At 53.1% G+C, this 25,918-nt stretch overlaps 1 protein-coding gene across 2 annotated transcripts; it reads right to left on the bottom strand.

The window, feature by feature from the left end:
• Positions 1 to 1,696: 1,696 nt before the first annotated feature.
• Positions 1,697 to 25,267, bottom strand: MKI67 (marker of proliferation Ki-67). Of its 2 annotated transcripts, XM_084904412.1 has the most exons (16): positions 25,076 to 25,267; positions 24,461 to 24,636; positions 22,137 to 22,215; positions 21,933 to 22,048; positions 18,969 to 19,035; positions 17,475 to 17,520; positions 15,888 to 16,790; positions 15,798 to 15,845; positions 15,073 to 15,248; positions 13,871 to 14,159; positions 13,647 to 13,780; positions 13,376 to 13,547; positions 12,180 to 12,335; positions 5,959 to 11,054; positions 4,606 to 5,032; positions 1,697 to 3,052 (listed from the first exon to the last, which is right to left on the bottom strand). In XM_084904412.1, the coding sequence occupies exons 2-16, from the start codon at positions 24,550 to 24,552 to the stop codon at positions 2,991 to 2,993; spliced, it is 7,863 nt and encodes a 2,620-aa protein (XP_084760538.1). In that variant the 5' UTR covers positions 24,553 to 24,636; positions 25,076 to 25,267; the 3' UTR covers positions 1,697 to 2,990. The 2 variants fall into 2 exon arrangements, with proteins under 2 accessions (XP_084760538.1, XP_084760537.1); XM_084904411.1 differs by having other exon boundaries at positions 15,798 to 16,790.
• Positions 25,268 to 25,918: the final 651 nt, after the last annotated feature.

The following is a 25,918-nucleotide window of genomic DNA, read 5'->3' as shown; positions in this document are numbered from 1 at the left end:
TGGGACGCGGGGAGACGTTCCATTTCCTGAGAACTTCAGGGCAGGGGGCTTCTCACCTGGAATCGCAGGCTGACAGTCCAGACCCAGAGCGAGGGGGGTGCACTGCCTGCAGCCTGCTCTCAGCCTTGGCCTGGGATGGTTATCTAATCCCCCCACCCGCCAAGGGAACCCCCCCCCCCCCCACACACACACACACACCCCTCCCCACCGTGTGAAGCTCCTCACCTGGAATCGCAGGCTGACAGTCCAGACCCAGAGCGAGTGGGGTGCACTGCCTGCAACCTGCTCTCAGCCTTGGCCTGGGATGGTTATCTAATCCCCCCACCCACCAAGGGAACCCCCCCCCCACACACACACACACCTCCCCACCGTGTGAAGTGTAGGATGCGCACTGCACTGTGCGTGTTTTCTCACCCAGACCCACAACCCTGGCTGGCTACACTCTGGAAATACTGTGCTTATGAAGGTGGGAAAGTGGGCTCATTTATTTCCGTGAGATTTGTGGTCAGAATTAAACCCGAAAGGGTTGTCTTTAAATTTATCTTTATTGTTGAAAGTATTACAGACATCCTTTTTCCCCCCCATTGACACCCTCCACCCCACCCCCGCACACTCTGCCATATCCATGGGTTAGGCATTTATGCACCTAAGTTACTTGGTTAATTTTCTTCCCACCCATCCCCACCTTCCCTGAGATTTATTACCTTCCATGCTGCTATGTCCCTGGATCTGTTTTGCTCAATGGTTCATTGTAGTCTTTTAGATTCCACATGAGTAAGATCCTGTGGTACTTGATTTTCTAAATTGGCTTATTTTACTTGGCATAATACTCTCCAGGTCCCTCCATTGTGTCTCAAAGGGTAAAAAGATCTCTTTTTTTTTTTTTTACAGCTGCATAGTATTCCATGGTGTAAATGTACCAGCTTTTTTTTTTTTTTTTTAATCTACTTGTCTGTTGATGGGCATTTGGGCTGTTTCCAGACTTTAGCTATTGTAAATTGTGCCATGAACATAGGGGTACATACATTCTTTCTGATTGGTGTTTTGGGTTTCTTAGGATGTATTCCTACAAGTGGGATCACTGGGTCAAGTAGCAGTCCCATGTTTAATTTTTTGTTAATTACTGTTTTCTTCATCAATCAGTATATTCCATTCCCAAGGCACACAGCTAATTGAAACTTTCTATATGCGAGCTCATGAACCACCTAATCAAAGAAAAGTCCTGTTATTATTTTCCATTTTCTTGAACGTGGCCTCCCTGAATTCACATTTATGATTCACACCTTCCAGTCAAGCCCCTTTCTGATGAGGCCCGATACTGTCCTTTCTTATTTTTTTCTCTTTATTTATTTAAAACATATTTTTATTGATTTCATTCAGGGAGAGGGAGAGATTGAAACATCCATGATGAGAATCATTGATCAACTGCTTCCTGCATGCCACCTACTGGGGATGGAGCCTGCAACCTGGACATGTGCCCTTGACAGGAATTGAACCCGGGACCCTTCAATCCACAGGCCGATGCTCTGTCCGCTGAGCCAAACCAGCTAGGGCTGTCCTTTCTGCTTGCACGATGTCCCTCCTCTTCCAGGCGCCCTCCCCTGCCTTTCCTCAACCTTCCCTCCCTTAGGGCCTGAACTCCGCCCACCACCGCACCACGGCAGCACCAAAAGCATGACAGAGACAGACGCCTCAATTCATTAACAAAAGTTTATTTTTATAAGAACCTGGCTCCATGCCAGACACAGAGGACAGGAGGGCACAGACAGGCATGCCCTTACACTCACGCCTGGGGACAGCCACCTCGTCTTCCATCCTTACCTCAGCCTGGCAAGGCTGGGGAACTGGGGGGATGTCCACACAGGTGACTGGACAGATGTGCTATTTTCTGACTAGAGAACACAGAGGGACAGGAGGACACAGAGGAACATAAAAACAGAGATGCCAGCAGTTAGATGCATGTCTAGGCCTGAAACAGAAGGAAGTCTGGGCTGGACATGCAACTGGGAGGTATGGCCTCGACTGAGAGCTGGGCCCTTGGGGAGGGGCCCTGGTGCCTGCCACCCTCAGAAATGGCCTTGCGTTTGGGGCTCATGTTGCTTCCTGTCCCCGGTGGGTGCAGGGCAGCACCCAGTAGGCCGACAGGTGCAGCCAGAAAAAGCACAGATGGGACCAGGGCCAGCAGAAAACTGTAACCTTTTCTGCTGACGTGAGACTCTCAGGTCTGCTCGGCTCGGTCGTTTCGTCTAGGAGTCTGACACCAGAGCTAAGAGGGTGTTGGCACTGAGAACGAGCCCCTGGCCGACGGGAGGGTGGACGGGGCCTTCTCAGATGAGCGCAGTCGATTTAGGCAAATATCAGATGAAAAAGGCACGCCTCCGGTCAGCCCCTCGATGTCCTGATTCCTGAACCCGAAGAGGGGGGCGGTCACAGGCTGTCCTCGGGGTCACGTTCATTCCCTGAGTGACTGGAGTCCCGGACCAGCCTGTCCTGTGCAGACAGCCCCGGCACAGGGACCACAGCCTCGCACTGTGAGGACAGACCTGTGAGCACCGGGATTCTGCACTGTCCCTTCCTCTCGCCTCCCGAGGGCCCTGCCTTTGGGGTCCTGAGTGGACACAGACAAACACAGAAGCATTTACAACACAAGTGCTGAGCCCAGGAGCACGCTGACCCGGAGGCCGGTTCCAGGGCTGCATTGGCAAAGCTGGAGAGGACAGCTTGGCTCAAACTCCCCTCCCCCCCACCCCCCCTCAAATTGCTATTTCTGGGGACCCAGGAGTCCCTCTTTCATAACTCCTCGCAGGGTTTTTGAATAGACGATGGAGAATCAGAAAAATTTTAAAAGCTTTCTTCCCTTACACACCCGGAGAGCATTATTTACAGAACCCACTTTTAAATTCACAGCAGACATTGTTCTAGAACTTATCACTAAACTACATTCCTACCCTCCCCCCCCCCACCCCCCACCCCCCACCGCAACGTCTGAGCTAAACATCTTCACGGCCCCGGCGACTGCGGGTCCTTATCTTCTTGACGGCCGTGTCGTCGTCTTCCTGTTTGGGAAGAAAATGCAACTGGAGTCACTTAAAGCGAGGACTTTGTACCCAGCTCGGCTCTATGAGTCTTCCCCCCACCCCCTGACCCTTTCCAGAGGTTGGAGACGAGTTTTAAAATCCAGGGTCGGGGGCAAAATGCAGGTTTGCAGCAGTGAGTACGGGAAACAAGGCGCACGCTTGTATTATCAGTGATTATTGTATTATTTTCCATAAAACAACTGTGATCGGATCCGTCTCTGAGTCTCTGCTGACATCAGCTGTTCTGTGTCTGTTCCCTCGTGACTCTAAGGGGCAGGGGCATTGGATGCCATCCTGGACGTGGGTGGACAGGGCCTTTGCAGCGGGCACCAGACAGCCTCTGGTCAAGCAGGAGGTTCCCGCTGACACCGCCCGGTCTCTAACTGCATCCTGGGAAGCAGACGTGTCCCCCTCATAGAAAGGGGGCCTCTCAGCCTGTTCTTTGAACCCAGCAAATTGGAGGACTTCCTGGAGCAATGGTCTGCAAACTCATTCGTCAACAGAGCCAAATATCAACAGGACAACGATTGAAATTTGAGAGCCACATTTTTTAAACGTAAACTTCTTCTAACACCATTTCTTCAACATAGACTCGCCCAGGCCGTGGTATTTTGTGGAAAAGCCACACTCAAGGGGCCAAAGAGCCACAGGTGGCTCTCCAGCTGCAGTTTGCAGACCACGGCCCCAGAGGAATGCTGACCGGGTGCAATCCTGCTTGGTGGGTTTAATCCAGTGCGGACAGCTCTCGGCCTGCGAGACTGAAGGCTGTGGACACTCACCGTCCATTAACTTAGGTGGCGCCTGCCCTCCTTACTGACCGGGACTCCTGAGAGGAGAGGTGCCTTGGGGACACACCCATGTGATCATTCTAGCTTTCCAAAGGAACCCCTGGGGGACCACACAGGGCCCCCTCTGAGCCTTGGCGAGTCCCTGACCTCGGGAGCCTGGAGACCACCGGTGATGTCAGCACCAGGTGTGCAGGGAGCCGCGGGAGGCACTAGCCGGATAAGGTCCCGCTCCTGACCCAGGACTTCAGAACGTGAATTCGCTGCGGACACAGGAACTCCAGGACCGACAGCACTGACCACGGCCACAGAGACAGACGCTGCTTTGCGCCCGCACTTCTGTGCTGTGGGCCTGGGAGCCTGCGATCACAGCAGCGTGTGCGTCTGCTTTTGCTGCAGGAGCTTTCTGTGCTCGTTCAAAAGCGAAACAGTGCCCCGGCCGGCATGGCTCATGCTTAGAGCACCAGGCTGCTCACGGAAGGGTTGTGGGTTCGATTCCAGGTAAGGGCATGGACCTGGGCTGCAGGTTCTATCCTCGCCCTGGCTGGGGCACGTGCTGGAGGTAACCAATCAATGTTGCCTCTCTCACACCCATGTTTCTCTCTCTCCTCCAACTCTTTCCACTCTTTGAAAAATCAATGGGAAAAACATCCTGGAGTGAGGATTAAAAACAACAACAAAAAGAAAACTATTAAAAGACAGTAATAAAGTAAAATCGTTTAAAAAGTGAAACGGTAAACGACTTGCCTGCCTCGCCTCTCCCGCAGGCCTCTTGGCGCTCCGTGTGGCTCTCGGTTTGGGCTGACTCTCCGCCGTGTCCCCGGTGGGAGGGACCGTCACCTTCCTGGCCCTCCGCTGGGTGAGGCCTGCAGGCCGGGCTCCTTCCGTCTCTTCCGGAGTCTCCCCGGGGGCCTTCTCTCGGGCCGCGCTGGGCTCGGGTGCCCTCCCCCGTCTCCCGGGCTTCGGGCACGCTCTCCTCTCACGGACCCCGTCCCCGGGCACAGAGCTCCCGGCTCCGTCCTCTGGGCTGTGGCTCTTCGCCTCCGCGGAGGCGGGTGCGGGCTTCCGCCCACTCCTCTTGGTCTTCCCCGCTCCTGCTGTTCCCGGAACGCCAGGCGTGTGCTCAGCGCTGCTGGTTTTGGCTGGGAGTCTGGAACGCAGGGGCACTCCCTAAAAAGACACACACAAAATGCCGGGAACGCATGATGCCAATCTGAAAACCCAACACGGAGAAAAAAACTCCAAACAACGCAGAGGGAGACTCATCTGAACGTTTTACACGGTTCACCTTCTAAAGTGCAGTCACCTCAGACAGCCACTCCTCCTCTGAAGAAGTCGCCGCCTCTAGCAGCCCATTCGAAGGGAGCGGTGGGCAGCTCCGTCAGTTCATACATGCGAAGCCTGGGACAAGCGTCACAGGGCATCCCAGGAAGACGCCTCTGACTCGGGCAGTGAGTGGACTCCCCCGGCTTCACGGACTGCCAACCCAGAGCCGGGAGACCGGCTCCTGACGTTCCCACCCTCCTCTCCCCGGGGAGTGAGCGCTCTGGGTTCTGAACAGGCTGCTCTGTTCCCTTCTCTCTACACCCCTTCTTTTTGTTTTCTTAATATATTGATTTTTTTACAGAGAGGAAGGGAGAGGGATAGAGAGTTAGAAACATCGATGAGAGAGAAAGATTGATCAGCTGCCTCCTGCACACCCCCTAAGGGAGATGTACATGCTCTTGACCGGGAATTGAACCCGGGACCCTTTAGTCCGCAGGCTGATGCTCTATCCACTGAGCCAAACCGGCCAGGGCTCTCTCTCTACTCTTTGAGGATGAACACAACTCATTCAGTTCCTGAGAAAATTGTGTCAAAATCTGCAGTGGTCATTTTAGCTCTGTTTCTCCCAAATCAGCCTGGTATCTCTAGAGAAGCCCAAAGGATTCTGGGCTGGGCCCGCAGGGACTCAGCACGGAGGGCAGACCCCTTCGGAAAGGAGCACCCACATCAGTTCAGGTTCCTTACGATCTACCAATGATGCGGAGATGGAGAACGCCCCCCTCCCCCTGCACCCCGGAGCAGCCACCAATCACAGTGCAGCCCATCCTCACCTTGCCTGGGGAGGTGGCCACCGGCGCTCTCCTGGCCCTCGTCTTCGTTCCCAGGTCCTCGCCGGGCATGTCTTCCGTGCCGTCTGCCACAGCTCCCCGCCTCCTCTTCCCGCCCAGGGGTTCCGGCGGCTCTCGCCGCTCCTGGGGAGCCGTCCGCTGCCGCTTTGGTGCTGGCTTCTCCTCCGCTGGGTCCTGTGCTCGTGCGCTGGTGCGCAGCCCCCTCGTTCTAGTGGGACTTCCATCTCCACGCTTCCTCTTGGGGGCCAGGGGAACGCTGACCCCCCCTGGGGGTGTTCCGGGGTCTCCGCGGCCCGCCTGGCCTTCCACGGGCTTCACGTCCGGGGCCCAGAGGACTCTTCTGGGTTTGGCAGGTTTGTGCTCAGTTCCTACGTCTGGTTCCTCGTCTTGAACGGGGCTTTGCGGGAGCGGTTGGCGGCGGGCTGGGCCTTCCGGGGGCTGGGCCCTTCCCTTCCGTGATCTCGGCTGGCGTTTGCCGCCCGCCGTGTCTGCCGCAGGACCCGGTTCCTGCCTTGGAGACTCCTCGAACACTGTGACGTCTGCGGGTTCTCTGCGGGACCGCGTGGTTTTCCCTGATGTCCGGGGTGCGGAGGGCTCTTCCTCCGTGTCGGCCTTCCTGAGCGGCGCCCTGGGCGGCCTCTGCCTGCGCGCTGGCAGGACTGCCTCTGGCTGCGGAGACTTGGAGGGCACCTCAGTGGTTTGGACAGCAGTCTCTGGTTCGTCTTTGAGGCCGGCCATGTCTTCTGGGGGCTGGGTCTTTTCCTTACGCGCCCGTGGCCTCCTCTTGTTTCCAGCTGCATTTTCTGCAGGATCCGATTTCTCTTCTGGAATTTCTTTCAACAGTTTGATATCTTCATCAGCAGCCTCTGGAGCTCTGTGGGACCTCGTGGCTCTCGCCGATGTCCGTGTGGGCTTCTTGGGAGCCGAGAGCTTTTCCTCTTTGTCCACCTTCCTGGGCGGTGCCCTGACCTGCCTCGTCCTGCGCGCTGGCAGGACTGCTGCTGGCTGTGGAGCTTCGGAGGGCACTTCGGTGGTTTGGACAGGAGTCTCTGGTTCTTCTGTGTTACATGATGTGTGGAGGGGCTCTTTGAGGCCGGCCAGGTTTTCTAGGGGCTGGGCCTTTTCCTTACGCGCCCTGGGCCTCCTCTTGCCTCCAGTTACATTTTCTGTAGGATCCGATTTCTCTTCTGGAATTTCCTCCAACAATTTGGTATCTTCATCAGCAGCCTCTGGAGCTCTGTGGGACCTCGTGGCTCTCGCCGATGTCCGTGTGGGCTTCTTGGGAGCCGAGAGCTCTTCCTCCTCTTCCGCCTTCCTGGGAGGCGCCCTGACCTGCCTCGTCCTGCGCGCTGGCAGGACTGCTTCTGCCTGTGGAGCTTCGGAGGGCACTTCGGTGGTTTTGACAAGAGTCTCTGGTTCGTCTTTGAGGCCGGCCAGGTCTCCCATGGGCTGGGCCTTTTCCTTACGTGTTCTTGGCCTCCTCTTGCTTCCAGTTACATTTTCTGCAAGATCTGATTTCTCTTCTGGGATCTCCCCCAACACTTTGGTCTCTTCAGCAGCAGCCTCTGGAGCTCTGTGGGACCTTGTGGCTTTCCCCAGTGTGCGTGTGGGCCTTCTGAGTGCCGGGAGCTCATCTTCTACAACCACTTTGCCTTGAGGTGCCTTCACACGTCTGTTTCTGCCTGGTAGCATGATGACTGGTTCTGGGTTTTGAGATTTGCAAGGTATTTTGGTGGTTTTGTCATCGGCCGATGATTCCATGATGTGATCTGGTGTTTGGAAGAGCTCCTTGAAACCAACCAAGTCTTCTATGGGTTGAACCTTTCTCTTGGGTGTTCTTGACCTCCTCCTGCTCCTAATTATATTTTCTGCCGAGTCTGGTTTCTGTTCTGGAGCTTCCTTAAATGCTGTGATACCTTTATCACCTTCTGGTTCTCTGTGGGAGTGTGTGGTTTCCCCCGGTGTTGGCTTCCTGAGAGCTGAGAGCTCTTCCTCCACATCCATTTTCCCCACAGGGATCCGGAGTCGTCTTGTCATGCTGGTGGGAGTGCTGACTGGTTCTGGTTGTGGAGAGTTACAGGGTGTTTTGGTTTTGTCATCAGTCATTGGTTCTACTGTGTGATCTGGTGTTTGGAAGAGCTCTTTGAAGCCAACCAGGTCTTCTATGGGTTGGACCTTCCTCCTGGGTGTTCTTGACCTCCTTCTGCTTCCAGTTACATTTTCTGCTGAGTCTGGTTTCTGTTGTGGAGTTTCCTTAAATGCTGTGATACCTTTATCATCACCTTCTGGTTCTCTGTGGGAGTGTGTGCTTTCCCCCGGTCTCGGTGTTGGCTTCCTGAGTGCTGAGAGTACTTCCTGCACGTCCACTTTCCCCAGAGGTGTCCTGGAACGTCTCTTTGAGCTGGTTGGTGTGCTGATTAGTTCTGATTTTGGAGATTTGCATGATGTTTTAATTATTTTATCATCAGTCACTGTTCCTATGATATGATTTGGTGTTTGGAAGAGCTCTTTGAAGCCAACCAAGTCTTCCGTGGGTTGGACCTTCCTCTTGGGTGTTTTTGACCTCCTCCTGCTTCTAGTTACCTTTTCTACTGAGTCCAGTTCCTGCTTCGGAGTTTCCATGAGTAACTCAGTGCTTTTATCATCACTTTCTGGTGCCCTGTGTGCGTGTGTGCTTTCCCCCGGTCTCGGTGTTGGCTTCCTGAGTGCTGAGAGCGCTTCCTGCACGTCCACTTTCCCCAGAGGTGTCCTGAAACACCTCTTTGAGCTGGTTGGTGTGCTGACTGGTTCTGACTTTGGAGATTTGAACGATGTTTTAGTTATTTTATCGTCAGTCACTGTTTCTAGGATGTGATCTGGTGTTTGAAAGAGCTCTTTGAAGCCAACCAGGTCTTCCATGGGTTGGACCTTCCTGCTGGGTGTTCTCGATCTCCTCCCGCTTCCAGTTACATATTTTGCAGAATCCAGTTTCTGTTCTGGAGTTTCCTTAAATGCTGTGATATCTTTATCATCACCTTCTGGTTCTCTGTGGGAGTGTGTGGTTTCCCCCGGTGTTGGCTTCCTGAGAGCTGAGAGCTCTTCCTCCACATCCATTTTCCCCACAGGGGTTCTGAGTCTTCTTGTCATGCTGGTGGGAGTGCTGACTGGTTCTGGTTGTGGAGAGTTACAGGGTGTTTTGGTTTTGTCATCAGTCACTGTTTCTGCAATGTGAATTGGTGTTTGGAAGAGTTCTTTGAAGCCAACCAAGTCTTCTATGGGTTGGACCTTCCTCCTGGGTGTTCTTGACCTCCTCCTGCTCCCAGTTACATTTTCTGCTGAGTCCAGTTCCTGGTTTAGAATTTCCTCAAAGAACTTGGCACTTTTATCATCACTTTCTGGTGCCCTGTGTGCGTGTGTGCTTTCCCCTGGTCTCGGTGTTGGCTTCCTGAGAGCTGAGAGTGCTTCCTGCATGTCCACTTTCCCCAGAGGTGTCCTGGAATGTCTCTTTGAGCTGGTTGGTGTGCTGACTGGTTCTGACTTTGGAGATTTGCACAATGTTTTAGTTATTTTATCGTCAGTCACTGTTCCTATGATATGATTTGGTGTTTGGAAGAGCTCTTTGAAGCCAGCCAGGTCTTCTATGGGTTGGACCTTCCTCCTGGGTGTTCTCGATCTCCTCCTGCTCCCAGTTGCATATTTTGCAGAACCCAGTTTCTGTTCTGGAGTTTCCTTAAAGAATTCAGCACTTTCATCCTCCATGTCCACTTTCCCCACAGGTGTCCTGAAACGTCTCGTGCTGGTTGGCGTGCTGAGTGGTTCTGGTTTTGGAGATCTGGAGGGTGTTTTGCTGGTTTTGTCCTCAGCCAATGATTCCATCGTATGATCTGATGTTTGGAAAAGCTCTCTGAAGCCAACCAAGTCTTCAACGGGTTGAACCTTCCCAATGGGTGTTCTTGACCTTCTGCTCCCAGTTATATTGCCTGCCGAGTCCAGTTTCTGCTTTGGAGTTTCTTTAACTGCTTTGATATCTTTATCATCATTTATTGGTGCTCGACATGAATGTGTGGTTTCCCCTGGCCTTGGTGTTGGCTTCCTGAGTGCTGAGAGCTCTTCCTCCATGTCGACTTTCCCCACAGGTGACCTGAAACGTCTCTTGGTGCTGGTGGGAGTGCTGCCTGGTTCTGGTTTTGGAGATTTGCAGGGTGTTTTGTCATGAGTCACTGTTTCCACAATGTGACTTGGTGTTTGGAAGAGCTCTCTGAAGCCCGTCAGGTCTTCTATGGGTTGGGCCTTCCTCCTGGGTGTTCTCGACCTCCTCCTGCTTCCAGTTACATTTTCTGATGAATCCAATTTCTGGTCTGGAGCTTCCTTAAATTCTTTCATGCTTTTGGCACCACCTGCTGGTTCTTTTTGTGTATCTGCTATGTCCCCTGGGGTTCGTGTGGGCTTCCTGAGGTCTGAGAGATCTTCTACATTCGCTCTCTGGGAAGGAGTCTTGATGCGTGTGTTCACCTTGGTGGGTGTGCTGACTGGTGCTGGGGATTTGCAGTGCATCAATAAGGTTTTGGTTTCCGTACCCACTGGTTCCTCAGCACGGCTTGAGTTTTGGAGGAAACTGTGGCTGCCCTCCAGGTCTTCCTTAGATTCTGTCTCTTGCAATGTCTGGATGAGGATCAGGCCTGCTCTTGGTGTGCATTTCAGCTCTGATGATCTTCTTGATCTCCTCCCAGTGATCGGTTTTTCAGAATTTTCTCTTGGTTCATTGTTTTTATTACATGTTCCAAAGGATCTTTCCCTTTCCTTCATCTCTCCCTCTGGTAGCTGTGTTTGTACTGATGATTTTCTCAGGCATCTTCCCAAAATGTTCTGAACAGTGTCGACTTCTTTGTCATCCTTTCCACATTCTGCACTTGTCACCTGTATATTTCTGAGCTCCACGGACCTCCTGAATTTGTTTGTACTGGATGCTGCCTTCGGAAGCTCTGTCTCCGATTGTGGGGTTTTCATATTTCCATTTACTGTAACATACTGTTGTGTAAAGGCTGGGCTTGAAGACTGTTTATCCCATAGTTCTTCTGGTGCATTCGGATCCTTTTCTCCTATAAGGAAAAAAAAAAAAAAGCACAATAAATACATTTTCTTCATTGTGTTATAACCAATTTGGTATTTTATCCTCATGAAGTATTGTGTAAGAGGCCATAATCACCCCCCTCTCCACTTTACTAATAATATGAATCTGCTTATGTGGCTATACACTTGTCTGACATTTGAACCATGCACATTTAAGAATAAGGGCATTTGGTGCTATACAGTGGGCTCATACATAGGTGGTGGTTAGAATCCACAGGGATTAGATCAAGGACAAAAAAGCAGGGTCTCCTAAAGGCTGCCACGCCATGTCTCAGTGACCTGTTTTCTTTAAACATGAGAAACAGCTATTTCCTTTCTTCTTCTTCTTCTTTTTTTTTTTTTTAAATATATTTTATTGATGTTTTACAGAGAGGAAGAGAGAGAGATAGAGTTAGAAACATTGACGAGAGATGAATCATCGATCAGTTGCCTCTTGCACACCCCCTACTGGGGATGTGCCTGCAACCAAGATACATGCCCTTGACCGGAATCGAACCCGGGACCCTTGAGTCCGCAGGCCGAAGCTCTATCCACTGAGCCAAACTGGTTTCGGCAAGCTATTTCCTTTCTGAACCACCAATGCAATAATATGGCTTATACATTCACTGATTGTCCACATTACATTGGAAACATCTACTCTTATCCTATGGGAAGCATGTTCAATATAGCAAATTAGCTCACTCTAAAATACAACGTGGTTCCAAACAAGAGTAAGACAGACTCACAGTTCCCATGTCACACTCACACTTGGACAATTTGCAATCATTCTGAGTTTGAGTAATTTACATATAAGTATGCTGAGAGAGATTACACTTTTCTGCCTCTCGCCCTCTTTACTTATAATAAAGAAGGCAAAAGTAGTTTGATTATGAAAGACAATAATCCTTTTCACTCAAGTCATTGAATGCCAGTGCGGGTTCAACCGCTGATAGGGATTTTCCCTAAAAGCAATAGGACAGAGAAGCTGGAAACCGTATCTTATCACCAGTACCTATTGTAGAGAAATGATGCAGTATCTGTTACAAAACACAACAGCCCCATCTACAGTTCTATTGAAGACATCAAAAGAGTTAGGGGAAAAATAGTAAACCCACCAAACTTTTCTGGGGTGCACGGCAGAGGTTTGTCTTCTGAATTAAGTACTTGAAACTTTTTCCCAAGCGAGTCCTCGGAATTTGAAAAAGTGGTGGGACCTAGGTTCATTGTTTGTGGCTTCTCTTTTGCTGGGGTCTTGAACATCTCAGTTAACCCTGTTAAATGGAAATAGTGGGAAAAAACAACGAACAGATCACTCTTATATACAAACAGCCGTGTCAGTCCCCGCATACAACCGAGGAATCACACCTTGGAATCCCTGGGAGAGGGTCTTGGGTGAAGGAGCTACATTCGGAATAATAGACTCATTCTGTTAAAAGGGGGCAGTGATGGGGCGTTAACATCTTAGAGGTGCTCCCTCGTCTTTGCCTTTCCTTTGGAAAGAAAAACAAGCAAAGGAAGTTGTCTCAGTCTCCAGTTGTGGGCACTGGCCAGAGGCTGGAGGCTGCCCTCACGGCACCAGAGACCCAGTGGCCTTGTGCCGTCTGAGGCTATGCAGCTCTGGATACTAAGTACAAGCGAAACATCCCCCAATTTTAAAAACGACGTAGCACTGCCCATTTTTAGTACTGTCAGGTAGCAGCATCCCCATCTTTTCAGAGGACAGCTCTTCGATGGCACAACCTGCCCTGAAATAAAAAAAAAGAGCCCACCTGCCAGGCTAAAGTCTCATCTCCCTCCGCTGGCCCAGTGTGGTGGCATGAAACCCTAACCCTGGGTCTGGCCATCGTTCATATCTACTACAATCATAAGGATTCTTCTAATGAGAATGGCAACATTGGCTCAACATTATTCATGCCTAAAGAAAACTTCTTCCCAGCCCTTTGATTCGTGAAACAGGTTAAGCTACATGAAAACTCTTGGAGAAACTCTTGAAGCAAAACACTGCTCCCACCCGTTGCTCCAGCTCTGGGGAAACTGCTTCGCACCAGTGCAGGGAAGGGGCGCTGATCAGAGCAAGCCGCCTTCTCCCCGGAGAGCAGCTTCCGGTGTTCTTACACCCGTGCTGCTCTCAGAGGTGCACGTGTGCATCCACCCCGCATGCCTGCCTCAGGCAGGACACAGGCCCGAGTGCCGGGGCCCAGTCACTGACAGGATTGTTTGGTCTCCTGGCCCCCTCTCTGCAGACAGACACCCACCCAGGTCCTCCCAGAGCGGAGGCCTGTGGGTAAAAGAGCCAGGCCTAGGATCTTACCTGAAAGATCTTCATTGAAGTCGATTTTTTTGTTGATCACGAAGTTGTTCAGCATCCTGTAGGGCCGAGCAGGCGCGCTGACCTTTTCGATGTGAGCTCTCCCGATCACGATGGTGCAGGGAGAGGCGGCGTGGCCGGTGCTGAACTCGTTGCGAACGCTGGCCAGAGGCTTCTGGAAAACGGGCGAGAGAGCGCAATGTGTCAGAGCGCGGCCACACGGAAGGTGCCTGGATAGCATGACGGGTAGCAGCCACACACCGTGGACACATACCTTTGGGGTGTTAACTCTTCTCTGCCTTTTGCTCGGCGGTCTTGGGGGACCAGGTCTTGGGGGACCATGTCTCACGACTTTAGTTTGTGTTTGCTTGGCACTAAGCTTCACCACATCTGCCCACGACCTTGACACTGGCGGAAGGAAACGGGGGTGAAACTTCCCAGCACTGGCGGCAGCGGTGAGAAAATTCACCCCGAAACACATGTTCCCACAGCACTCACCCATCAGGTTGGCTTCCGAGGCCCCGCTCCTGCGCCGGGAGTGGATGGTCTGCAGGATTCCGCGCTGGCTCCGGTCCACGGAGGCCCTCCTGGCGGGCCCGCTGCTGCTCCGCCTGCCTCCCCTCTTAGGGGCATCCGTGTGATGTGGAGATTTGCTGCCACTCGAGGCAGGTGGCTTGGGGGACCGCCGGCGAGCATCATTTATAAGTGGAGACGTGTTCGTAGGACTGTTTTGCGTGGCCACCTCCGAACGGATTTCTGAAGGTTCCCCCTTTTCCGATGGCTGTTCCTGGTGAGATGGAAACGCTCCCGTTAGCTTGCTCTGAACGCTGCACCGCTGTAACGGCTGTAACGACTGAGGGAGCCCCGCCCAGGAAGAACTGACGCTGTTTCCAAGTACAGGGACCTCCACTCCCCAAACCAAAAGCATAAACACGTCTAGTGCTCATAGGAAAGTCTTTGTGCTGCTCCCAAATTCTTGAATAATTTTAATAAAACTGGATCTGAATAGACACCGTTTAAATCTTGAAGCACCAAAACATGGCACCCACTGTCAAGTGCAAGGTGGGGGAAAAAGCAGCAGACAAGCCTTCCCTGGGGTGTTTCAGGAGGAAAGATGGAGGGGACCTCCGAGGAGGGCCGAGGGCTCTGCCTGAATCCGGGCGAAGGCACCAGGCGGTGTGCGGCCCCTGTGGTCTCTGCCGGGAAGGAGGCTGCTCTACAGGGAGCCAGTGTAAAACGGGGAGGACACACACAGCAGGTGCCTTAGCCCGGCCTCTGTGACGAAGGTGAGTTGATTACAGTTCTAAGCAGCTGATGGTGAGAATCGCAGTGTGTTGCCACCTAAGATTTCCCTTTCGGCTTTTGCGTCTAAAGAAAAAGCAGCCGCCCTGTGGTCATGGGTCCTGATGGCCCTGGACTTTTCTCACCGGAGTTGTCATGGTGACCCCTGCGTGGTCCTCTGGCCCTGGAGTGGCCGGCGGGAGGCTGTGCACCTGTGTGTGGCCACCTCCCAGCCGTGGGTAGGAACCAAGTGCTCGTTTTCAACACCGAGGTGAATAAGCTCATTTGGACTTTTCATTTTTACTTTATATTAGAAGGAAAAGGTTTAATTGTAATTCTACTCGTGGGAGTGCTAGGAAAGAGGAGGTCCCCGGGCGTGAGCATCACGCAGGAGGGCGAGTGCTGGCTGCGGAACGTACCTTGATGATTTTCTTCAGGACGGGAGGCGTGTGGGCTACCAGAGAGCGTCTTTTCATCGGGGTCTCTCCCCTTTTGAGAGGGGTATTAGGAGGTAAGTTTTCATCAAACAGTTCCGGTCTCAGATGGCCCCCGAAGGAGACCCGCCTTCTCTTTAAGGGCTTCCCCTCAGCCTTACCTAAAGGAACGAAGACAAACGGGAAAGGGGATGAAAAGACCACCCTAGTACTTGGGCCTTGTTTCCAGTTGATCTTAAAGACAAACCAACGATTCCTGATGCTGAAATACTTCACTCTCTGGTGGTGCCGGGAAAGCTAACGGAGTTTTTAGAGTTCACGACAGATCAGGGCCAAACCGTCAAAATGCCTGGCTCATCTGGACGGTACCAAGATGTTCTTTAAGACGCTGACGCCCTGCATGGACACAGCTCCTAAGGGGATCAGCCTGACACAGGGGGCGCTCCCTGCAGCGCCGGGCTGATGGAGGTGGCTGCTTTAGCAGTGACCCGAGAAAACGTCCCCAAAAGACACCTGCGTGGGCCTCACCGGGACCTGCACTCTGAGTAGAACGAGCTGGGAAAGTTCTGCAGGGGACTCCCCGAGGCAATCCTGGGGCCCCACCCACTGTCATTTTAGAAAGGCGGTGTCATCAGCTCACACCCAGACACCGGTAACCTAGGCACGTGCGCACGTCGGGGGAAAACCAACTCAAAGTGAAATGAACTTACTGAGGGCATCGCCAATGTTGCTGACATCCACGGCACTGAGGCCCGGGGACCCGGGGGCCATGGCGCCCTGCTGCCTGGGCGTGCCCAGGGCCCCGCCGGGAACCTTCTGCTCCGTGGGCACCGGCAGCGGGGAGGGCAGGGCTTGCTTTGGGAAGTCTGTTCCCGTGGAGAGAACGCCGCCCGTGGGAGACAGACTCCTTCTCCGCTTCCTGGAAGAGACCTTTTCTGCTGGATTGCCGAGGTCGCCAGCGCTTGTGCCGTTAGTAGGTGTTTGCTGTCTGGCTGAGAGCCTCCGGGGAGCAGACGCGGCCCTGTCTGCCCCGAGGTCTTCCCTCGGCTGCACACTCACAGGCCCACCCCCACGGGTGACACTCAGCTCCCCGCTGCGGCGCTTCTGGGAGGAATTCTGCTGTGAGCAGGGGGCGGGGGTCTTGGCCTTGGGCGTCAATGTGGGGGGCATGCTGGGACTCGGGGTGGCCTCTGGAGTCTGAGCCAGTCCTTCGCCCACTCTCTCTGCCTCCACCTGGCTGCTCCGACCAGACCTCCGCCTGGCCTTGGGGGAGACCCGGGGCTGAGTCGCACTTTCGGATTCTGATGCACCCTGGCCCCGGGATCCCGATTTTCTGCGATTCTGTGGAACGGCCTCTTTCTCTGGTTTCACGTCAAACTCTTCCTTCATAGACTCGTAGAGCTTCCGGAACGGAGACTCGTTCTCTCCATCCTTCTCCGGATCCTGCCCTCCATTCCAGCTCGCGGCGGTCACACGGGAACCCGCTCCGAACCCCCCAGCAAGGGGCCCCGCCGCGTTTCCGTGGTGATCTCCGGGGGGCTCCGAGGAACCAGCATCGGCTGTGCCTTTGGTAGCGGGGCCTCCGGAGCCGCGAGAGGGGGTGCGGGCCGCCCCGACATGCTCCCTGCGCTCCGGGGGCCCCCCTGAGCCTCCCTCTTCAGTGACTTGGGAGCGGGCAGCGCTGAGGTCTGGAACTTTCCCCTCTTGACAGCGAGATATGAAAAAGAAACAAGTTCCAATGTTCTCAACGGGTAACGTGTGCAGTATGCAAACCTCACAACTGTTTCAAACTGTCTCATAACCTAACTCCTCACTTAACCTACAACAGTGGTCGGCAAACTCATCAGTCCACAGAGCCAAATATCAACAGGACAACGATTGACATTTCTTTGGAGAGCCAACTTTTTTAAACTTAAACTTCTTCTAATGCCACTTCTTCAACATAGACTCGCCCAGGCCGTGGTCTTTAGTGGAAGAGCCACACTCCAGGAGCCAAAGAGCAGCATGTGGCTTGCGAGCCGTAGTTTGCCGACCACTGGACTACATGTTACTGAGTGTCCCAAATGTGCAATAACAGTATTCCGATACTACATATTACATCAGATCTAATATTATGATCTCATCCAAATAAGTAAATCACATTAGTGTCCTATAACTAATCTGAGATAAAACGCTATTATTCTACTCAGAACTCAGCAGACAACTGAGCAAGACAATTTATTTACGCATGGCTTCTCCCATAAGCCCCCACAGCACTGGAGAAGAACGTTAACTCAGGGTCTGCCTGAGCCTGGACCTAGGACGTGTGTGATGTTGGTGGCCGCTCCTTACCATTACGCTATGGAGCACTGACCCGGCAGATCTGGAAGGAATGAAACACTACTTACCGGGGTTGGAAGAGAAGCTAGACCTTGAGAGCCGTCTCAGAGATTTCTGTGAATTGGTAAAGAATGAACAGCAATTTAGTACCTATTGCAACACCAACAGTCACGTTCATTAAAACATCCTATCTATCGCTGACTGGCTTTGCCTAACAAATCGTATAGGACTTTGAGAGGCTGAGAGAAGAGCCGAGACCCGCTGGTGCTACTGCTCAGAACACAGTATTTCTTAGCTGATTACAAAAATACGGCAATGGGGCGCGGGTGCTCCCAGGCCGTGGGCGAGCACACCCTCCTGCAGGAGGAGACATTGGCCTTGCTGCCTGGCTCCCCAGTACGCTTGGTGCTCTACCGGGAGCCCTGGTTTGGGGGGCTCGCACTACTTCTAACAGTGCTTAGTTCAACCGAGTCAGCTGGAAGGCCTGGTTGGCTTGATTCCCCATTCAGGAAGCGGGCAGCTTCCCGTCCAGTAAATAGAATCTCAGAGGAGCTGTGGCAAACGGAGGCTTTGGCAATAGGCATGGAGAGATTAGTAAAGGAGAAGGAAGGACTGCTTCAGGCAAGGTCACCTTGCCTTAGAGAAGGGAGCCACAGGAGCCTCACTAGGCAGACTGGTGTGGAACAGGAAGTTGCAGAGTGACTGGGCTACAGGTTTACTCCTGGGAGAGGTTGAAACTGCGGTTACGGACAGGCACACGCCCGTGAACCTGGGGAGTCCATCTCGAGGCAGTTTTGTTTTCAGTTCTCTTACACACACCTGCACGGTGTAGCCTACTGCAAGCGAGGCCATAGGGAACAGCCTGTGAGTTCAAAACCTGCACAACAGGCTACTGTGCTGAGTACCGCAGGCCCCTGCAATGCAGTGGAGCAGTATTTATGAAAGGGGATAATAATAATGTGGCGTGCACGATAACCATTGGTACACCCATATGGGGCACTGACCCTGAACAGAGCTTACAGGACTGTGATTGGTGAGTGAATATGCAGGCCTAGGACGTACTGTACACGACTGTACACTTTATAACACTGTACATTTAGGCCAGGGGTCTTCAAACTACGGCCCGCGGGCCACATCCGGCCCGCCAGGTTTTTTGGGCAATGAGCGCAGCCGAGGTGTTACAGTAGGAATTAGTAGTTCATATAGTCCGGCCCTCCAGCTCTCTGAGGGACCGTGATCTGGCCCCCACTTTAAAAAGTTTGAGGACCCCTGATTTAGGCCATGAAATTTATAAAAAACAGATTCAATCAAGTACAGGAAGAAAACAATTGTTTCTCTCTCTCAAAAAAAAAAAAAATCAATAAAAACATCCTTAGATGATGAGGATTAAAAATAAGTAATCTAGGTTCACCTTGTTTTAATACCTTGGGTACACTCTCCTGCTATAACTGGTTAGTCACCTCCCTTGTGAGAAACTGTTCATCAATGTGCACATAAATGATTTCCTGTCTTCACGCAAAAGAATCAGAGCCCCAAGTTTGATACCACCCCACCCTGGTCACCTGTTCACATCTTTGTCCTGGAAATTCAGTTGACTTGCTTCCGTCCAGATGACTGTCATTTTCATACCTGAAGTGCATAGAAGGACAGACACATATTCAGATTACTGATCGGCAGCCTGAGTATCTGACTAGTATCCAAGGAATAAGGAGGAAACTTCAAGATGTTACCCTATTCCTGGAAAAAAATTTAGACTGGGTCGCCTCAAGTTTCTTTCAGGACTGGAGTCTGAGGTTGGGCACCCGGATGATTATTGAACACTGACCAGCCTGTAGGATTCATGCTCCCTGAATACCTGCTATGTGCGAACCACTGCAGTGGAACAGAATATGCTAGTTTATGTTCATGGACATCGACTGACAGCTTGAAAGGCTAACCAGGAAGCCAGGGGCGGCCGCTGCCTGAACCACTGTGACGTCACTTCCTGCAGAGACTAGAGCTATGCACTACCCTGAAAACACTCTGATCCCGCCAGCCCCCACTTATCCCATCTGTGTCTGAACAGCGGCGGGCACGCTGCATGAAGATGAGGGATATTCAGCAAGAGGCATCGTGGTCCTCACAAAACCTCAGGTACCGCATCACAGCACAGCCGCCTAAAAGGCAGACAGAACCTGGGTACCAGGGAAAGGGCCTGACTCAAACTTAGATGCCACCTGAGCGGGATGGGGAGCAGCGAGGATTCTGGGATGGTTTCTCAGGGGGCAGAGCTCCGGATCGGGTCCCTCTTCCTAAGACCCGTTTCCGACTCTCTGCTGGAGGTAGTCAGTGTTCTCCAGTAATGTGAACTCCAACAGCAGCTCCTTTGGGGGAAATAATTCTGGCCTCGGTTTCACATCAAAGACCTCCTACCTGGAGCTCTCTAGTCAATACACATGCCCTCTAACAACGAAGCAAATTCTCAACAAGCACAGGAAAAGAAGTGCCCGGATGGGGGGAGGCACAACGGACAGCGCCGGTATTTAACGCAGGCCAGAACGAAGGCAGAGCTCCGCTCAGCAAAATGGGTGAAAAGTGACCCAACTACACGTCTCTTTAAGAGACACAAACTCCCATTCAAAGACACAAATAGGAAGCCAGGAAAAGGGCAGGAAAGATACACCTGCAAACAGCAACCGGAAGAGGGCTGGAGAGGCGACGCCAACGCAGAAAAAACAGACAGACATTGTTCTCAGAGACCAAGCACGCATTATAATGATACAGGGTCGATAAAAAACAAACAAACAAACAAACAAACAAACAAAACTGATTATAACAAACGTGCCCCTAACAGCTGGTTCCAAGAGACAACCTTACCCTTAAGGATCGTGAAAAGATCGAAGTACGTGATATAAAAAAGTCGTGTGCAGTCTAATCAAAAGCTCTACTAAAGACACAGAACACGTCTACATGATGCCTGATAGAGCCTAGTCCACCAGATCATTCTGAACTGAAACACAGAGAGCAGAGCCGCCAAGCACAGAAAGGAAACTACCAAGAGCCGGAAAACAAACACCCTCACTGTGTGACTTAACTCGCCTGTGTCAGTAACTAAGAACCGGGAGGGTGGGGGGAGAGGGGGGCGGGGGAGGGGGTGACAGTGATTCTAGAATCTGAACCGAATGCGCACAGACCACAGACAGAACACTGCACCCAGCAGCTGTCAACACACCTTCTTTCAAACACAGATCAGTAAGAGCTAATCCTATGGAATCATAAAGCAAACCCTGATGCATTTCAAACGTGAAGTTACTCCACCGTCCATCCAGAGTGAACAGATTGTGTGGGTAACTGTATGTATTATTTCAGGGATATTCATGAGGACATCCATGCTCTGAATGCCTGCACTGTGAGAGAAGAAATCAGTTACAAATATGTCCGTCATTATTACATATGGATGGAGTTTAATAAACAGACAAAACCACAGTGGTCAGGGATGCAGGCTCACGCAGTAAAACCCCAGACTTGCATGCCATCGGAAAGTGTGGTCAGAGAAATGAGTAGTGATTAGAAGTTGCGTGAAGGAACTTCAGACATCTAAGTAAGCGGTAGGTGGTGGTTAGTTTGCTGGGGCTTCTATAACAAAATACCGCTCACTGGGTGGCTTAAACAGTTTGTCTCACTGTTCTGGAGGCTGGAAATCCAATGTCAAGGTGCCAGCAGGGTTGGTTTCCTCTGGGGCTTGCTCCTCGCCTTGCTATGGTTTCCCTTTGCCACCTGTACACACGGTTTCCCTCTGAGCACCTGCCCCCTGGTTCTCTGTGTGTGTCCTCATGTCCTCTGCTTTAAGGACACCAGTCAGACTGGATTAGGGCCTATTCTAAAGGCTGCATTTTAAAAATATATATTTTATTGATTTTTCACAGAGAGGAAGGGAGAGGGATAGAGAGCTACAAACATTGATGAGAGAGAAACATCGACCAGCTGCCTCCTACACACCCGCCCCACCAGGGATGTGCCCGCAATCAATGTACATGCCCTTGACCCGAATCGAACCTGGGACCTTTCAGTCCGCAGACAAACGGCTCTATCCACTGAGCCAAACTGGTTTCGGCTAAAGGCTGCATTTTAACGAAATCACCTTTTCAAAGCCCTGCCTCACGCTCCGAGGTCCTGGGGCGAGGACTTTGACACCTAAATTTGTGGGAGGGGGAGGGCATTCAGCCCAAAACATGTAACGATCACAGGGCTGTTCACGCCTGTCTTGTTTTGTGCCTTCCTCGAGGAATATCTTTTAGTTTAAAACAACTAAAAACCGTTTGCAAGGTCTCCACACTTCCGGTAAAGCGAAGCTCCCGTGGGACCAGGCCACCCCTCCTCGGCAGCATTCTGGGCTCTCAAATCCCTGAACAGGAGGACGTCGGCCGCACACGCCCCCGTGGTTTCCGGTTAGGAGTCAGTGTGGAGAAGGTCATCTCAGTGGACACTCGCCCACCCTGAGGAGAGCCCCAGAGGGTCTGCGAGGCGGGTCCCTGGGGCACACTGACCTGAAGGAGCGGTCAATGACGGTGATCACGTCCCCGTGCTTGAGCTGCACAGGCCCGTCGATGGCAGACCCGTTCACCTGGGTTGGGTTTGCGGCACTGAAGTTAAACAAGACTGCCTGAAAGTAGAAAAGGGGGGGAAGGTGGAATACACGGGTAACACCTGCCGCGAAGGCTTCTTAAAACTGACCCCCACGCCCCGCTAACCTTCTGGTCACGGACTTCAATTTTGCAGTGCTGTTTGGACACGACAGGAAGCTGGATACGGATGTCACACTCAATGCCCCTTGGTCGGAAAGAAGGAAGACTTCTTTAGGTTGTTGCATTTAAAAAATTACATCAATGTAAATCAAAATAGAATAGCATTTGACTACGTTTGGTCTATAAATGTAATGACATCTATGTATGTATGTATGTATGTGTGTGTGTGTGTGTGTATATATATATATATATATATATATATATATATATGCCTAAGCTTGACCAGTAGCTATGACACGCACTGACCACCAGGGGGAAGACGCTCAGGCACAGGCATGGAAACATGGAACAGACTGATGAATCTCAAAGGGAAGGGGGAGGCCTGGAAGAAATTAACCAAAGATCTTATATGCACACTAGAGGCCCAGTGGGGTGCCTCAGCCTGGCCTGCAGGAATCAAAACAAAACTGGCAGTCCAACCTCCCCTCAGGGGTGCCAGGTTGCAAGAGGGTACAGAGCCTCTACTAAAGAAATAATAAACTGGGTAAACCTCAATGATCTCTAGATTTTGCAAATAACAAATATTATATAAGCAACTATCTTAAATCATTAAAAATTAGAGTAAAGATAAAGATAATTACACTAGAAAACATGACAATATAGAGTTGATTTGCCTTTTACTAAGATATCTATGCTTAAAGGACCCAACTAAAGGAATATTTCACATCAGTTTGGAGAATGAACTGTGCTTTAATACTGTGCTTCTCCACCCTCCCCCCCAACAAAAAGGTTTATGTCCACTTGTAATGCTAAGTATAGCTTAAGGTTAAATCATCACCAAAAGTGCTGTATTTTACCCCAGCACCTCTCTGTGCCTGTTTCTTTACAAACAAAACCAGGATTACATTAGCACCTGTATCACGGTGTTCTTTAGAGGATAAAATGAGTTATGCACATCAGCATTTGCCCGGCACACAGTAAATGCTATTACTTGTGAGCTTCTGACTGTTGTTTTAAAGCTATACTCCATTTATTGACAGATGCACAAGTCTATCACTAAAAATACTAACCTGCAAGCAACAACAACAACAACAACAACAACAACAAAACCATTTTCTAGATTTGACTTGTCTTTTCACAAAAAGCTAACCCGGCAGGAAGCACAGAGACAGACTTCCCAAGCCCACAGAGACCCAGCAGAGGCCCTCGGTGAGGTCCGCTGGGGATCCCCGTTACCATCCGCGGGTTTATGAGTTTGAACAACTCTAGACTCTCACATCTGTTCTCAGCTTGAACCTCTGGAGTCTAAGATCTCTCTTCCCACCCACGTCCTTTCTAAATGGCAAAATCCTGCCTACAAACGTTAACCGTTGCTGTATAATTACCACAATTACTGCCATTCAACGCCAACATGTTTTTAAACCTTTTTTTCTCCTTCCAAAAGAAGCTGTGAAAAGTGAACGGCTGCTTTAAGTCAAAGAAGGTAGTCTGACCTTTTAGGTGAGAGAATATTCCAGGAAGAGAGACTCTCTCATGAGGACTGAGAAGTCTTTGGCAGGAGGCTGCCGACTAGGATCACCTTAGCCTAGCCCAGTGGTCGGCAAACTCATCAGTCCACAGAGCCAAATAGCAACAGCACAACGATCGACATTTCTTTGGAGAGCCACATTTTTTAAACTTAAACTTCTTCTAATGCCACTTCTTCAACATGGACTCGCCCAGGCCGTGGTATTTTGTGGAAGAGCCACACTCCAGGGGCCACAGAGCCCCATGTGGCTCGAGAGCCGCAGTTTGCTGACCACAGGCCTAGGGGCTGCTGACCTTTTAGGCCACAGAAGGCTTCCTGGCGGGGACTGGAGGGTGCAGGCCGGGCGGGTGACAGCATCCGGGACCTCTGCTCACTGATGCATGAGCCTCCCACCAGGTGACACAGGATGGCAACCAGAGAAACTCTCAAAACACCTCCCAGTTCATTTCCCCACCAGGACCAGCAAGCCCCACAGGGACCTCCTTCCTTCCCCTGCTCAGCGGCGGCCCCAGGTTGTTCAGATGGACGCAGCTGTCTTCTAAAGCGAATGGGGCACTGTAACCACGTATGCTTTTCTCTAAGACGTGCGCCAAAGCAATTTTATTAATATGCATGCTTGCCTGAATCACCAGCTAAAATATAAACGTTGTCTGACATTCCGTTTGGTAACAAACCCACTCCCTGGGGTGGACAGTGCACAGGGAGTGCCCGGCCAGGTGACAGCCGGGAGCCGAGGCCGGGCCATTCGCTGGTGAGGATATTGGGGTCTTTCACCCCAAACTGTCCCGGGGCGCAGGCTCACCTCCCGAACAGGCAGGTGCTCAGGCTCAGGGGGAAGTGCGCGCCGTCCAGCCCGCTCCGTCTGATGGTCACCAGGCGGCCCGTCGGACCCATTTTCTAAGGAGAATTGGAGGCCGAGCCGCACGGGAAGGTCAGGCGGAAGCGAACTTAGCAGCAACTCCTCCCGCAGGACACGCGCTGGATAAAACAGACACACAACACGCGGGATGGTGGAGGGTGTGCGTCTCCGAAAGCAACGAGCCAAGCGGTCCCTGTGAGGCACCGAATGGGGTTCCCGGTTCAACTCACCGGGGCCCTGTCGCCGGGCCCCCACCTTATCTGACAGCTGGGAGCCCGGCCCCGGGCTGCCCCCGGCGCCCTCCTGCATGCATCGCCCCGGACCCGCGGCCAAGACGCCCACCAGGGTCCCGTCCCCTGCGCTTCCCTCCAAGACCCCGTGGCCGAGCCGGGCCCAGACGGGCGGTCCCCGCACAGCCCCGAGGGGTCCCCGCGGCTCCCGTCCGCGCCCCCGGCACAGCCCGAGGGGTCAGCGCAGCGCCGGCCCCGCCCCTCGCACTGCCCAGCGGGGAGTCCGCGGCTCCGGCCCCCGCCCCCGCCCCGCGGCGCCCACACTCACCGGCGAATCGCCGCCCCGCCGCCCGGCGTCCTCGGCTCCTCGGGGCGCAGCCCCGGTCCGCGCGGTAGGAGCCCGCCCCGCGTCCACTCGCGCCCGCCGCCCGCCCCGCGCTACAGGGTCAGGGCCTCGGCCCGCGGGCGCGCGCCCCCCTCCGCCGCCGCCGCCGCCCGCTCCCCCGCCGTCGCCCTCCCCGGTGCCCGGAGCCCGCCCAGCCGCGTCCGCAAGCCGCTCGGCGTCGGTGGCGCAGGCGCGGAGAGCCTCCCGCCCCGTCTCCGGATTCAAACGAAAACAGAGATTCAAATTTGGCGCAAAACGCTGCGATTGGACGCGGCGGGGCGACGCCCAACCAATGGGAAGGGGGTAGGGGCCCGGGCCAGGGAGGCGGGGCCAGGGAGACGGAGCCGGGTGGGCTGCGCGGGGGGGCGGGAACAGAGGGGCGGGGCCAGGGAGGCGGGCTGCGCCGGAGGGGCGGGGCCAGGGAGGCGGGCTGCGCCGGAGGGGCGGGGCCGGGGAGGCGGGCTGCGCCGGAGGGGCGGGGCCGGGGAGGCGGGCTGCGCCGGAGGGGCGGGGCCAGGGAGGCGGGCTCCGCCGGAGGGCGGGGCCAGGGAGGCGGGGCCAGGGAGACAGAGCCGGGTGGGCTGCGCGGGGGGGCGGGAACAGAGGGGCGGGGCCAGGGAGGCGGGCTCCGCCGGAGGGGCGGGGCCAGGGAGGCAGGCGGGCGGGCCGCTGGAGGGGCGGGGGGAGCGGAAGGGGAGGAGAAGGGAGGGGGCGGCCGTGCGGGCTCCGCTGGACATGGGGGCTCTGGGTACTCACCGGGGACCCTGGGAAACGGGCGGGAACCCC

The sequence above is a fragment of the Pipistrellus hanaki genome, assembly GCF_964339955.1.
Source record: "Pipistrellus hanaki genome assembly, chromosome: 14".
Classification (NCBI taxonomy): Eukaryota; Metazoa; Chordata; class Mammalia; order Chiroptera; family Vespertilionidae; genus Pipistrellus; species Pipistrellus hanaki.
Note: the sequence above shows the minus strand (reverse complement) of the source record. Positions and strands in the feature narration are given on the sequence as shown.

Excerpts from the sequence above, each read along its gene's own strand:
- MKI67 (XM_084904411.1), bottom strand. The coding sequence starts at position 24,552 with ATGGGTCCGACGGGCCGCCTGGTGACCATCAGACGGAGCGGGCTGGAC. Across the intron at positions 16,791-17,474 it reads TAGCTTCTCTTCCAACCCCG|AGGGGAAAGTTCCAGACCTC; the intron begins GTAAGTAGTGTT and ends CTCGCTGTCAAG. Across the intron at positions 13,548-13,646 it reads GAAGAGTTAACACCCCAAAG|AAGCCTCTGGCCAGCGTTCG; the intron begins GTATGTGTCCAC and ends CCCGTTTTCCAG.